We start from the raw sequence: 14,767 nt of genomic DNA on the forward strand, positions 1-14,767 counted from the left end.
TGGTGTAGCCGACCTCTACTCTCCCTCCTGCATCGAAGCGTCCAGTCTTTTTTGCGGAGACCCTTCAAAGAGAATAGATGGCCCCCAGAGAAGCGATTGCTCCATACATGTACTTTTGAAACAATTGGTACAAAAGACGAATGTATTACATACGCTACAGTACCTGACGTTGCGGGATGTCAATTTCTGTGATGAAAGGCATGTATGCATGAATGTTTTTGCATATAAGATGGAGAAAATTCCTTCAACGTCTCCACAAGCGCTGCGCATACCCAATCGAAGACAATGACTCGTATATTGTTCAGCCTTACGCTCGCCGTTGCAATGGCCTGCGTGGCCTCCTACCCGTCTCCTCGTCAACATCGACATCGCGATGGTAAGTGACATGTCTGTCTAGCGGATCGAGGCGCAGAAAAGGACATGTAATTAATTCTACTGCAAAAATATTGTCGTCGATTGCATTTTTCTTGCGTTGTGCGCTTAAGTGGAATACTTCTTGGTTATTTATGTACCAGTGTAAGCAAACACTGAATTTCGTCTTTCTAGTTACAACGAAGCTGTATATCACTAGCGGGTTCATCTGTCTGTCTGTCGCCTGTTTGCCGAAAAGTTATCCGGCGAAGTCCCATGTGCACGCGCGAAAATAAAGCTGAAAGAGAGGCGCACGATCGGCTACGCAATTAGTGACCTCGTTGTTCTCCGTCGCAGCACAGCATGCGCGCAACACTTTCAACCCGCCGTGGTTGCTCAGTGGCTATGGTGTTGGGCTGCTGAGCACGAGGTCGCGGGATCGAATCCCGGCCACGGCGGCCGCATTTCGATGGGGGCGAAATGCGAAAACACCCGTGTGCTTAGATTTAGGTGCACGTTAAAGAGCCCCAGGTGGTCAAAATTTCCGGAGTCCTCCACTACGGCGTGCCTCATAATCAGAAAGTGGTTTTGGCACGTAAAACCCCAATTATTATTATTATTACTTTCTCTCCGGCTCCGATATGATAGGTCAGGCTTTATACGTGCTCCAGAGGAGCAACCAGTTTTTGATAAGCAACGCCGCGAGGAGAACCGGGAACGAGCTCGTATACGCCGTGCCGATGCTGTAGCCCAGACACAAGGGCAGGCTCGTGCAACCGAGCACAAGCAGCAACTGCGTACCGAGGATCCTGCAGCCTACTAAGTCATCGTTTAATGAACCATCTGGATTAGCCCAATGGTAAACACCGGGGCCGCACGCTTCAGCTTCGCTGGTTAACCATCTGTACGGAGTGCTTGAGCTGTGATTATTTTTCAAGTTCTTGTCTAAGATTTGCGAGGTCTACGTAAAGTACGGACAGCCGAATGCTGAAGGGCCATGTATAGGTGATTTAGTGTTTAACTAAGGAAACCAAAGCAAGAGAGTTCAGCACACCTTGTTTTTCCCTATGGGAAGTGTTTTATCTATATAATATTAGATATACAGGGGGTCCCACATAACTTGAGTCAAGAATTTAAAAATGAAAGGCGTTTCGAAAGCGAATTCGACCGAACGCATGCTATTCGCAATAGCCTATAGTACCTCAAACAATTTTTTGCTTTCCCCATAACCCTCTAATTAATAAAGTTTAATTACCCAATTTTTTTCTGAGGGCCCCAAGCATGCTACGTAGATTTGTAGAGCACCTTCAGAAACCACCGGTCGAGTTGTTTCCTGTACGATACGTCTCACGGAGTCATGTTTTCGGGGTCGCAAAGAAAGCCCTCGTGAAAAAGGCCACGTGACGGAGTGCTTGCGCAGTGCTATCGTGCTGCTCTCAAGCGTGCGTCCGGTGAACAAGGTCGGCTCTCGTCGGATGACGGCGACAATGCATGCTGCTGGCCGAGCGCTTCCCATGAGATAAAGAACGGCCTGGCGATTCCGCGTCAAAGGTGGTCCCTACTTAGCCGTACCGGGATGCGTATTTCCGACTGCCTGTAGGTACAGCGTAACGCGGCACTTGCGGAGATGACGGATGTTTGCGCGCACGCGCGAGTAAGAGCGGGTGCTAGAAAGGAAATGTGGGGAGTTTTGCTCCTTGAAAATACGACTCTGCCTAGGTACTACGGAGGAGTTTCTTGGCGCGCGTTGTATGCGCTTGTCCCTAGGCGTGCCTGCAGAAGTCGCGGGGCGTGGTAGTGCTTAACTTAGCATCGCAAGTTGTCGGCTCGATGCAATCATATTTATTCGATCATGTTTTTACTAATGAAAACAACGTTTCATTACTTCGCACTATTGACGGCGCCTCCAGGACACCAAAGCGGCAACGGGGACATCAAAGCTAGAAGCCCGACTGGTCCGTGGGTTGGGGCTCGCAAAGACCTGCGCGTGCCAGGGGAGTATAAGATCGGCTGTCCGCTATCGCGGACAGCCAATTTTTTGTGCGATCACCCCGTGGCACACTTCGGCCTCTGCGGCCCCAACCCATGGGCCGCACTGCTTCCAGCTTTGATCCCCCCGATACCGCTTGGGTGCCCTGGAGATCTTGCGCCGCCTGCTTTAATATAAGCTCAGGTGCTCTCCTGCGGCCTCCGTTTGCCGGTTACATGTGCCGTCCTGGAGCAGTGCTTGTAAAAAATCAGATCTACCGTTGGGACGACAAAAGCGACCTGCGACTTATACAACACCAGTCACAACATCGTACCTTCAAAAAGCGATCACGAAGCGGCGGCCGCGCCCAACGCGTCACCGCGCGGGCAGACAGCGGCGGAGCGTATAAACCAACTGGACCGCACTCAGCAATGCCGGCATGTCTAGGGGACAAAGGAATACAACGCGCTCTAAGAAACCTCCGCAGTGCCTAGGCTGAGTCATATATTCATGGAGCAAAAGCCCACAGATTTGCTCTCTCGCGCCCGCTCTTACTCGCGCCTGCGCAGAAACGTCGGGCTCCGTCAAAAGTGCCACGCCCCGCTCTACCTACTAGCAATTCTAAACACGCTACCGCGGGGTTCAATGCCCGTGCTATGAAGAAGTGTTAAAGAGAAGCTTTCTTTGCGGACACCTCTGCGCCTCTCTTGCTGGCCGTGGCCTCTGCCGTCTGCTGCTGATGTTGCTCATCTTTTGTCGTCGACTAGCTCACTGTCGGCTGCAGGACGGTGGTGCCACCTAGCAGCGATTACTCACACTACTTGTGGAATGTAGACGGGGAAGCCGGCCTGCGCATGCGGGTCGTTAGCCGCTGGTAGCCACCGTACCGCTGTTGAAGAGGGTGAAGGGGCTGCGGCTCGGGGAACCATGATGAGAAGCGAGAGAGGGCACCGGAAAAAATATCCGTTCTGCTGCCTGGAAGCCACGTGGACGGTCGCATCTGCGCCTGCAGGGGTAGGCCAGGTTACCCTACAAATTGCGCAGAAAGGCGTGCTCCAACTTGATTGCCAAACCGCCAAAGTGACCACCACAAACACATAAGATTTAATCTATAAAATACCTGAACAAAGCTAGCGGTATCACTTTGCAATCAGACTGAATAAACACGAACACGTGGTTCAGCACTCATTACGCATTTACGGAAGTTTCGCTTATATGGATGTCAACAGGGCCCGTTGCATGTGCTGCATTTTGTTCTACATGAGGAATCATGTTTAAGTGGAGTGTGGCACCGTGCAGCCTACAAGAAAATTATTTTGATAATATAAAGCCGTCCGGCTAAGCGTCAGTTCGCATTCTGTGGCATCACTTTAAGCTAACGCCAGTGCATCGACGGGCGACAGCAAAATTGTGCAATGTAGATACCATTTAATTTGTTTTATTCTAGAGGACATGCAGGGCGTATAAAGGAACCTTATGGATTGACTAGTGTGGTGTTAGGAGAGTGGCACATTCCATTTCAATACAGGATACACTCACCGACTACGGGTACTTAATTTTGTGCCTCATATGGCGAACTCATAGTGCTCTCTAAGAATACTGCAGCGGGGAAAACTCGAATATAGACGTAAAATGCTAGGTACAGGATAGTGTGTAAGCACAGTCGCACTGGCTAAGCTAGATGGTATTTAAGAAACGACCATTCACAGTCACAACACGTAGATCCTACAAGCGTCTGCTTATGCCTACATGTTTGCTGCCCGATAGTTCAGCCATCAAACAGGACTAGGAGATATGTCTGATGAAGACAGAAAGCTTGTGACAACAAAGCCTTGTTCTTGTAGAATATTGTGAAACATTGGGTCAAACTGCTGTGCAGGTGGTGGCACGCACAGTGAAAGACTTGGAGACCAGGAGCTGTCTCAACAGCAACAGCGGCCAGAACCGCAGCTGCAACCGCCATTCAAGCCAGAGGCGCAACAAGAACCTGTGCCAGAGCAACAGCAGAATACCGAGCAGCAGCAACAGCAACTGCTGCCATCACAGTTGCCAAAACAGCAGACGACAGAGCTGCAACAACAGCAGCAACAGGAGTTGCTGACGTCACAGGTGCCGCGGCAGCAGAAGCCAGAGCAGCGGCAGCACCGCGGGCGACAGCGGCAGCGGAAGCCAGGGCAAACACAGCAGCAGCCAGTGACGTCACAGGGTCTACTGCATCAGAAGCCAGAGCTGCTGGAGCAACATGACAAGCTTGACCAGCAGCAACTGCTGTCGTCGCAAGCGCCACTTCCTCAGATTCCGGAGCTTCAACAACAACAACAACAGCTGGCGTCCCAGTTGCCGTGGCATCAGAAGCCGGATCAGCAGGAGCAAGTGCAGAAGCCGGAGGAGCGACAGCGTCGGAGGCGACAGCGACAGAGGAAGCTGAGGCTAGAGCAAACACAGCAGCAGCTAAGGACGTCACCAGGTCCTCTGGAACAGAAGCCTGGGCGGCTGGAGCAACAGCAGAAGCTTGAACAGCAGCAACAGCAACTTCTGTCTTCGCAGGCACCACTGCAGCAGAAGCCGGAGCTGCAACAACGGCACCAACAGCAGCAGCAAGAGTTGCTGACGTCCCAGCTACCACGGCAGCAGAAGCCAGAGCTGCAGGAGCAAGTGCAGAAGCCCGGGCAGAGGCAGAGCGCAAGGCGACAACGGCAGCAGCGGCTGAAGCCGCAGCAAACTCAGCAGCAGCTAATTACATCACCGGGCTCACTGGATCAGAAGCCTGAGCTGAAGGATCAACTGCAGAAGGCTGAACAGCAGCAAGAGCAACTGCTGTCGACGCAGGCGCCACTGCATCAGGAGCCGGAGCTGCAACAACAACCGCAGCAAGTGACGTCACAGGTATTGCACCATCAAAAGCCCGAGCTGCCGCAGCAACAGCAGAACTTCGACCACCAGGAACAGCTACTGTCGTCACACTCGCCACTGACTCCGAAGCCGGATCTGCAACAACAACAACAACCTCAACAGCAACAACAACAACAACAACAACAACAACAGCAGCAGCAGCAGCAGCAGCAGCAGCAGCAGCAGCAGCAGCAGCAGACGTCGCAGATGCCGCGGCATCACAAGCCGGAGCATCAAGAGCAGGTGCAAAAGCCGGAGCAACGGCAGCGCCACAGGCGACAGCGGCAGCAGCAGCTGAAGCCAGGGCAAACACAGCAGCAGCGAATGACGTCACTGGGTCCACTGGATCAGAAGCCTGAGCTGCCGGAGCAACAGCAGAAACTTGACCAGCAGCAACAGCAACTGCTGTCGTCGCAGTCACCACTGCAGCAAAAGCCGGAGCTGCAACAACAGCAACAGCAGCAGCAAGAGTTGCTGACGTCACAGGTGCCGCGGCACGTGCAGACGCCCGATAAGTGGCAGCGCCAGAGACGACAGCGACAGCAGCACCTCAAGCCAGAGCAAACACACCAGCAGCTACTGACACCCCCGCGTCCTCTACATGAGAAGCCCATGATGCAAGAGCAACAACAGAAGCTCGACGAGCAACAACGGCTGTCGTCACAGGCGCCACTGCCGCAGAAGCCAGAACTTCAACAACAAGAGCACGTATTGACGTCGCAGGAATCGCTGCATCAGAAGCCTCACCAGCAGGAAGAGCAGCAGCAACTACGGACGCTCCAGCTGCCGCCGAATCAGAATCCCAACCTGCACGAGCAACAGGAGAAGAACGACCAGCAGCAAAAGCAACTGATGTTGTCAGAGGTGCCACTTCAGCAGAAGCAGGAACAGCATCGGAGGCTGCGGCTGCAAGAACAGCAAGAACAGCTGCAGCTGCAGCAGAAGCCACAACAACAACGTACATTGCAACTGCCACTGCATCAGAAGCAAGAGCCGAAGCCGGAGAAGCGGGAGAAGCCGTATCTGCAACAGCAACTGCTGGCGGCGCAGGTGCCACTGCAGCAGCAAGTGCAGCAGCAAATGCTTACCTCCCAGAAACCGCTGCATCAGAAGGCCAAGCTGAAGCATCAACAACTAAAGCCAGAACCCCAGCAGCAGCAACTCCTGCCATCGCAGTCCGCACTGCCGCAGGAGCCGCACCAACAGCAGCATCAGGAGCGACTGTTCACGTCACAGGTGGCACTGCATGTGGAGCCGAAAGAAAAACAGCGGAGGCAGAAGCGGAAGAGGCAGCGGCAGGTGCAGTCACATCAACAGCAGCAAGAGCAACAGCAGCAACAGCAACTGCAGCTTTAGAATCGAATACCACAGCCGCGACCACTTATGTTAAAGTGATTGAGTTTACAAACGTGATCAACTGCCTGGCGAGTGATGCTACCACATCGAAAAGACTGCTTATACATTACGCTGTTATCGGGCCATACGCCTGAACATACCTGTCTAGATTTCTTTCGTTTTGATGTGTTTCGTTTGTAAAAGTGACTCTGCTTTATAATGACCCATAAAGTACAGGTCATGTTGTGCTAAAAATAAGGTCCAAAATGGTTTTATCTGCTTCTGCAGCGTGTGACTGAATTAACCAGCAATGATATGTTGAACACGGTAAAAAGAAATTGACAAAGTTTGAGTGACATTAATCCTCATCTGGTCGTGTACAACAATTTCACCTAAAAAGAAAAAGCGAGTGTCCTCGTATTACGAAAAAAAAAGCGAATTGTATAGCAACGCTCCTGATAAGTAGCCAACTTCTTTGAAACATATTGTCACGTGGTAGTGACGGTGAAGAAATCAGCAAAACTGTGAAAGACGCAATAAGTGTTTTATTGGGTGAACTTTTGCCCTCAAGAAGAGGCTACACTCAAAGAACAACGACAGTGGCAAACACTCGGCGACCGCCGAAATATGATCAATATGAGCGGATCAAGCGCGTCGGCTTTTATATATCAGATATGTAAAGCTCCAGAATAAACGCTAGTGCCTGCCTATACTCCAGAAAATTCTACGCCATTCGCGTCGCGCATATACGCAATCAGATTACACAAGTTTCGGCGACAACAGACCGTGGATAGAACCATCGATAACATTCCACAAATTTCCGAGACATGCAGGCGCGTCCTGCGCTGTGCCATAACATTTGTTAGACGGTGAAACGTGGTCACCCGATAAAGATAAACAAGTACACGTGTCCATATTTTCCATAAATTTGCTGCAGGGAAATATTTCGATGTTCTATAATACCGGTGTATCTAGCAGCATAGAAAAAACTAATTGCTAGTCAGCACAAAATATATTTAAGATATCGTTGCCTCATAGACCAGACTGAATGGCCGTGAATTTATTTGCGACTTGGCTATTTATCCTCCCGAACCAAATAATATTTTTATACACAATTGTTCGTTCCTAAATATACGATCTGTACGCTAATTTTTCATTTGGAGGCGGTAGCCTAGATAAAGCATAAACCTCTTGTGCAAAGTAGCCCATCAGTCATAGATAGATCTGATAGTAGCTGCGCTGACTGCACTGCTGCTTTTGGCAGAAAGAAAAGAAGACCGGTCTGGCGTATTTTCCTGCAATCAGCTGCGTCAGCAGGGCGGATTTTCTCAAGGATTGTCAGGACGCCCACCTCTGAAACTGACGATAGCGTACTCAGGGGGGAAATGTAATAAATATCGTCGAGGACACATGCTGTACGAGTAGGAGGCCCAATAAAGTTCCTTCAGATAAGAGCTTCTTTAGTGTTGTAGTAATATCATATGTAATATTCGCAAAGTAAAAAAAAGTAGTCAACGAATCTTTTTCTTTAAGTAAGCTTGTAGCTCAACCTTGTAATAAATTTGTCTGACCAACTGCAATAACCGCGAAAGCAAGCATCTAGTGTGTTGCTGGCTTACATGTTATATTATAATTAGGGGATGAGCAAAACGAGAACAAGGTGAAAGCGGGAGCCAACGTTTCGACAAATGGACTTGTCTTCATGAAGACGACATATGCTTTCTATGCCACAGTGTATATAAGTGGCGTTCTTCTAAAGGGGTGAAAGCGTAAGGCAGATGGATGCGACAACGAGCGAAGGTGCGTTGGCGGCGCGGGTGTAGAATTGACAATGAAGGAGTGCTGGGAGGGGGGGGGGGTTTGCACAAGGCCCGTGGAACAGCTGTCTGCCAATCACGTGTCAACGGCGGTTTGTCAGAAGGCGTGTTAACGGCATGCACAGCGTGCCTCTATGACCAGTTTCGCTGGTGGTCGTGGGCTATCGTGTCTCTGAAAGAAGTAATAGAAGGAGCGGCCGAAACCGGTGCTCGTGAAAAGAAAATATAAAAAAATACTGAAGTGGAATAAGTAAATAAATTAAAAGAAAGAAAAGGGAAAGACAGGAAAGAAAAAACACACACACTAAGCAACCAAACTACGTGTTGTAGCCAAAAGCTTTAAATTTAGCATAGCGAATAGATAATAAAGCTCCCTTTGAAACGTTTATGCCCATTGGTTGCAATGTTTTGGACTTATGGATTAGGTATGATTTCCTGTATTTCCTTTCTCGTTCAGAACGCAAATATGACTGTAAGATCTAGAGGTTTAGTTCATCAAAGTTATGATCTGGTTGGTTGAAATGCTCGGCGACGGCTTTGGGAAGCTTATTAGTCGTGTCCTCGCGATGTTCGTATCATCTGACGTTCATCGATTATCGCTTTTCCCCCAAGATATTGTTTCTTACAGAAGGAAGATTGAAGCATAATAAATCACATCCGAACGTGTACAAGTAAAACTAGTTTTGACTTTGTGTGTATAGTTATTTGCGGTACTTTTAATGTCTCTTTGAAGGTGCCTGCACGTTTGCACCTGAGGCGACAACATGCTTTCATTAGGAGGAATGATGTTGGCTTTTTCGTGCACTGACATGCCTTTAATGTTCCTGTTGCGCCGATATGCAAACCTTGGTACATCTGGGAACGCTTTTCACAGACGCTCTTTACTTGATAATATCGGGTAGTATTTTCGTAGGAGGTTGGTATGTTTTGAGTGCATTAGAATATTTTGTTATAAAGGATGGTGGTCTGTCAGCTTCTGGTGTAGGCTTTTACGTAGATAATTCCGACGTTCTCTCCAATCTTGACACGACATCATAAGCTCTATCGAGAGCAACTTGTGGATCGTTTCTTTCTGCCAGCGTTGTTTTAAGGTAATCTAGGTGGTGGATATAATCGGTGTCTTCGATGAAGATTCTTCTTATTCATTTCGCTTGCCCGACAAAAATTCCTTGCTTGCTGTGTGGCGGGTGATGGCTTTCGTAGTCTAAATATTGCTGGCTATACGTAGGCTTCCAGTAAAGTGTCGTTCTCAGTTTGCCGTTTTCTATGTAGAGCATCGTGTCGAGTAAGTTGACGTGACTAGGAGGATGGGCAGTAAATTTAATAATGGGGTGAAAGCGAGAGAAATGTCTAATTAAGTCGGTTATCGAGCTTCTGCTGTGTTCCCATATTGAAAAAATATATCGTGAATGCAACGAAGATAGGTGTGCTGTTTTGAAGCGTAGGATTTGAACAAGTCTGTTTCAAGCTGTCCCATGAAAACGTTCACATGCGTGGAAGTCAATGGGGTTCCCATGCTAGTACCGAAAGTTTGCAGGTAGTGAATGGAATGAAATTCGAAATAGTTGAGCGTGAGAAGTAAACCAAGGAGCGGCAGATAAACTTCAGGACCGTGCGCTAGGGGATTGGTTGGGATGGATTTTGAAACGGCTTCAATGCCTTCACTCACGGGTGTGTTAGTGTAAAGGTCAGAAACATCCAAAGTGACTAGGCTAGCGCGGTCCCCCATTTTCCATTAAAATTTAGGGCAGTCAAATTGTGAAGACCCGGTTGTCTTTGCTTGTGACGTCTGCTCTCGAAGTCTAAAGGGGCGTCCGATGTCTTATAGACAATGACACCAATTACATTTTGAGCAGGCAACAAACGATATGATCTTTACTTTAAATTTCAGGGTTTATGGTCATGCAGCAGGAGAAGGGGATATTATAGATAAATAGGTGGTGGTTTGGGGATTACTTTCGACCACACGAGTTCTCTTTAGCGTGTACTCGTTACATGGCATATGAGCGCATTTGAATACAGATTTTATTCGAAACAGGTTGACGCGGAAAATAATGAAACCTGATCGCACAGGCTCAGCAGCAGAGCATCATAGCCGTTAGCCAGCGTGGCGGGTGCGATGACTCTCTTCATAAAAAAAAAAGAAACTTTGACGTTGTTTTCAAGGCAACATGTAACTAAACGAGCACACCTTATAAAGGTATGATACACGAATAAATATATTTCCCTCATTCTCGTGTGCATGCTGACAAAGGGCATAAAGGTAGAAACACTATGGGGTCACAGTGACTAAGCTTCTTGCTCGTAAGTACATTGTAGCAATGCCTGACTGATTTTCGTATTAGAATGATTTGTCTATCGCCATTATTTCCTGACACTAGATCCTAAAAGTCCTAGCCTGAGAGCGTTCTATGGTGACAATGGAAAGTCGATTCTCTTTGCTGTCAATTCCCTACGGCTCTTTTAAACATCAACGTCACTTTGTCCTCGTGTGATCTTAAACGTCAGCATTGTCATAGGCAGAAAACGGGAACACTGTCCAACAGTGATGCTATATTGTTCGCGACGCATAACATCTAAACCTTTGCACACCGGCGAATGTAGAACACTCTTTCATGTGGGCAGCTGTGCCAATGAGCAGAGTTTTGTGTAATGAAGCGATCAGTGGCGATATAATACGACCAAGTATGTAGATGGGTAGATGTATCTTTACAGCACACCGACAAGCTAGTATAACAGCGCTTATTCTCCAAAGGTTTCTTAACAAAGGTGGGAAACCTTACATGCAGTAATAAGTCGATGTTACACACGCATGTGTGCGAAATGTGCATGTGTGCAAAACGCACGGGGACCAGCCAAATGAGTGCCTAGAATCAAACTTTTCCTGTCGATGCCACATGAATTTTAATGCGCATTATAGCAGCAAAGTGCACTTTCGATGGGCTCTTTCAGCAACGTGACCTTGATGTCACGGCGCTTCACTGCACACACAATGGTCACTTCCTTCCTTTTTTCTCTTTCTATTTTCTATTTGCCTTACCCCGAGTGTAGGATAGCAAACCGGACGCTAGTCTGGTTAACCTACCTACCTTCCCTCTCTTTTAATCTCTTCTCCTTCGGGGCAGTCAAGTTAACAGCGCTATCGCAAGACATATAACATGTTAGCATGTTCCAAGTTTTGCGCTAATCCTTGACTCTGAGAGTGGAAGGGTCTTAAAATAAATGTTGCAAGCTGTGATGGGGCTATCTACAGCGACTCAAGCAAATAATCTGAGCGAGCAGCTCATCCTCGCCCCTCTACACTTTATATATTTAAGGCCTAGCTTTTAGTTAGCTTTTTAGTTGGTCTCTCAATTGTGCGGAGGCGGATTAGGTAGTCGTAGAAGATCGTAAAAGAAGTGAAAATGTGCATGTTCCAGGAAGGCTCACATCACATGTTTATTAGTGCGCCGTCGATCACCGTCATTAACTGTTCTTTACCTAATGGTCCTCGCATCGCAGTCGCCATGCTGTGATATTTATGCCATCGTCATCGTTCAAGAATCCATGACTCATTGTAGTCACGCCATCTTCGTATTACGGGCTTTGTCGCTATGCAACTCTTTTTAACACTATATAACGGCTTCTCAGACTGTGTGACAGCGCCCACAGGAAGCGTTCTGTATTGTGTGCGTGGTGTTTTTTATTTTCGCATTCTTGTTCTCTCATCTGTTGCATCCCTTTCAATCTCTTTGGGTACCGGGTAGCTAACCCACATCTGTTCTCTGTTTAAACTCCCTGTCTTTCCTTTGCCTTTCTTTCGCTCTTTGTCTCTCCATCAAGGTCATTAATATTTCATTATTTCATCGTCGTCACTGCGTCAGCGCCATGGACTCATCGTCCGGCTACCACGCTCATGGGCGACCTTCGCCAGCGAGTGCTACACCAAAGAGGGACGGTACCGGAGTAAGTCGCATTTAAACGAGGCAACGAAAGCCTGAGGATGTCGACTACACATGTTAGATAAACGCGTCTTCAGGAATATGGTGTTTCTCGCTACATTTTTCGAATGCTTATCGAATTGCCGTCGACAGAAGTCTTGAAACGAAAACGTAACCAAGAACCAATGCAAATAATTGTTTGAAAAATGTAATTGATCACAGTTACGCAGTGCTTCCCCTCGAAAGCAACTGAACAATTGCTAAAAATTAATCGATGACTTTGCGTTGCTTTGCTGCCTATATCTCTATTAATATTCCCCAGGTACAGCAGAGAGAGAGTAAAACTTTATTCAATGTAAATAAAATAAGGCACGATGGTTGGAACCCCTATTCCAGGGCCCCACTGGCACGAGCGGCTCGCTGGGCTTGGTCCAGAAGAGCCAACTGGCTCTCCCGACCCTCGTCCGCAAGCCATGCCTCCCACTGCCTATTCCTCATTAGTGGATGTTGGTGTAATATGGGACTGTCTATGTGCGGAGGCCTCCTGGGGCACTCCCATGTGATGTGTTTTAGTGTGGGTGTGTCTGTGCACCACGGGCACTCGTCAGAGAACCTCGTGGGGTGTATTCTGTGTAGGTGGTGCAGGTTGGGGTATGTATTCGTCTGAATACGACGCCAGTCCCTCGCCTGTTCGCTGTTTAAATCGGAGTGAGGATGTCCAAAACGTCTCCGCTCCTGCCTTTGCTGTAGGAGGATGTGACGAGAATTCGGTGGAAGGTACAAGCAAATACCTAGACAAGACATCTGCAGCCACAATGAAAACTCGCTCAATATGCGCGCGTCCGTGAAATGCTGCGTTGTAACGTCCGAAAACCTTGCCTACAAGATTGTGCATGGTCACTCAATGCCGCAGTGCTCGGAGCTGGGTTCAACATAAAACGCCGTGCTTCGTTGTTGCTAGAAGTAGGAAAAGGTGTTCCCGATAAAGCCAGTGACACAACGGAAAAATCCAACACACGTTATTCCCTGGCATCAGCAAATGCCAGAACTGTTGCACTAACCCTTATTTTAATTCATTCCTGCCGAATAGAACAGCCAGTATCGTCAACAACCCGGACCATAAAACTTTGCAACTCGCCATCTTTATTATTGCTTTGCGGAATTCACCCACTCCTATATGCAACGCGAGTAGGCATTTTTAGTATTGTAAATACAAAAAGAAATAGCAACAATTGACCTATAAGAAGCATGCATGGCCTGTCTGGAGCACGCGTTCCTCCTAATTCGACAAGCCCGCTCTAGACTAGCCCTGATAAACAGTGAGTGCGGGAATCTCTGATGATGAAGATCCGAGTCACGGAAGGGGGAGGGGGGGGTTCGTCGCTGAAATTCTTAACGCGTCTCTCTTCGTATGACGAACGTTCACAGAGACGGCGGGGCGGCCAAAGCGGGCAGGCGGGTGCGCGGAAAAGCAACGAAAACCTCTTCACCGAGCGGGCATGACTGGCGGAAAACGAAGTGACCCGTCCAATCGCTCGCGGACCGATCTTTTTCCGCCCCGCCGGAGGTTTCCGCTTTCCCGCAGCCAATCAGGACTCGAAGAGAATAGTCGGCTCCAAATGGCGTCCACAGAGACAGCCAGATTTCGTGCTGCACTTTTCACCAATGCAATCAAAAGTTAGCCAATGCTTTATGAGAATTAAGTGACAGAACTTGTACGAAGGCGTTGAACACAATAATCAGATATGGAAAAAACAAGTATCGAAAGATCGGAGCGCGAATGGTAAGTCCATAGGGCAACTCGTCCCATACATGCTTCTTTTTTTGTCGCGTCGTTGCATGAACATGCTTTATCCCAGTGGTTAAGAAATTGTTCAGTGCATGCATAGCCGTCAGCGCAACCTGCGACCTGTATCCTAAACCGGTACACGCAGGATTCCACCCCTTTGTGCTTCAATCGAACGGCGTGGGCAGCTAGGCCAGGCGCGCGGTCTCGACGATTCCGCGTACATGTCGCCATGCTGCGTTGAAAATTTGCATGCTTTGTGCCGTCGCCCGCTTTCCCGCTTGTTCTCCGTGAACATGCCTCCAAGCTGCGGCACGTTTCTAGAAGATGACGCACGTATTGTATTCTAACACGACCACTTTTAACGTTTAATAAACGTTTCGCTCTCTCTGCAAGGTCCACCATGGTTGCAGAGGGAGGCGTTCGTGTCACTAAAGTTTGCAGCGGGTCCCTTGACGCAATGCTCCATTCTGCCTTGCTGACTCAGGAAAGCTTCGCGTGCGCCGATTCAGGCATTGTGCAGGATCTGCACATAGCTTTTTTTTTACATTGCGTTTGTGAGGAACGACATTCTCCCTCATTGTTCCACTTGTCCTAAAGTTAGCCTTAAGTTTCGTTTTAACGGGAATATAGTATACGTTATCTCACTGCTTTATATAGAAAAGCCTGCTACCTTTCTCAGCTGCTTCGATTGTTC

At 48.4% G+C, this 14,767-nt stretch overlaps 1 protein-coding gene across 1 annotated transcript; it reads left to right on the plus strand.

Moving 5' to 3' along the window:
- The first annotated feature begins 236 nt into the window (after positions 1-236).
- On the plus strand, positions 237-9,056 carry LOC142589776 (uncharacterized). The gene is made up of 2 exons (XM_075701367.1): positions 237-376; positions 4,200-9,056. Exons 1-2 carry the CDS (start codon positions 286-288, stop codon positions 6,566-6,568), a joined length of 2,460 nt encoding a protein of 819 aa, XP_075557482.1. The 5' UTR covers positions 237-285; the 3' UTR covers positions 6,569-9,056.
- Positions 9,057-14,767: the final 5,711 nt, after the last annotated feature.

The sequence above is a fragment of the Dermacentor variabilis genome, chromosome 8, assembly GCF_050947875.1.
Source record: "Dermacentor variabilis isolate Ectoservices chromosome 8, ASM5094787v1, whole genome shotgun sequence".
Taxonomy (NCBI): domain Eukaryota; kingdom Metazoa; phylum Arthropoda; class Arachnida; order Ixodida; family Ixodidae; genus Dermacentor; species Dermacentor variabilis.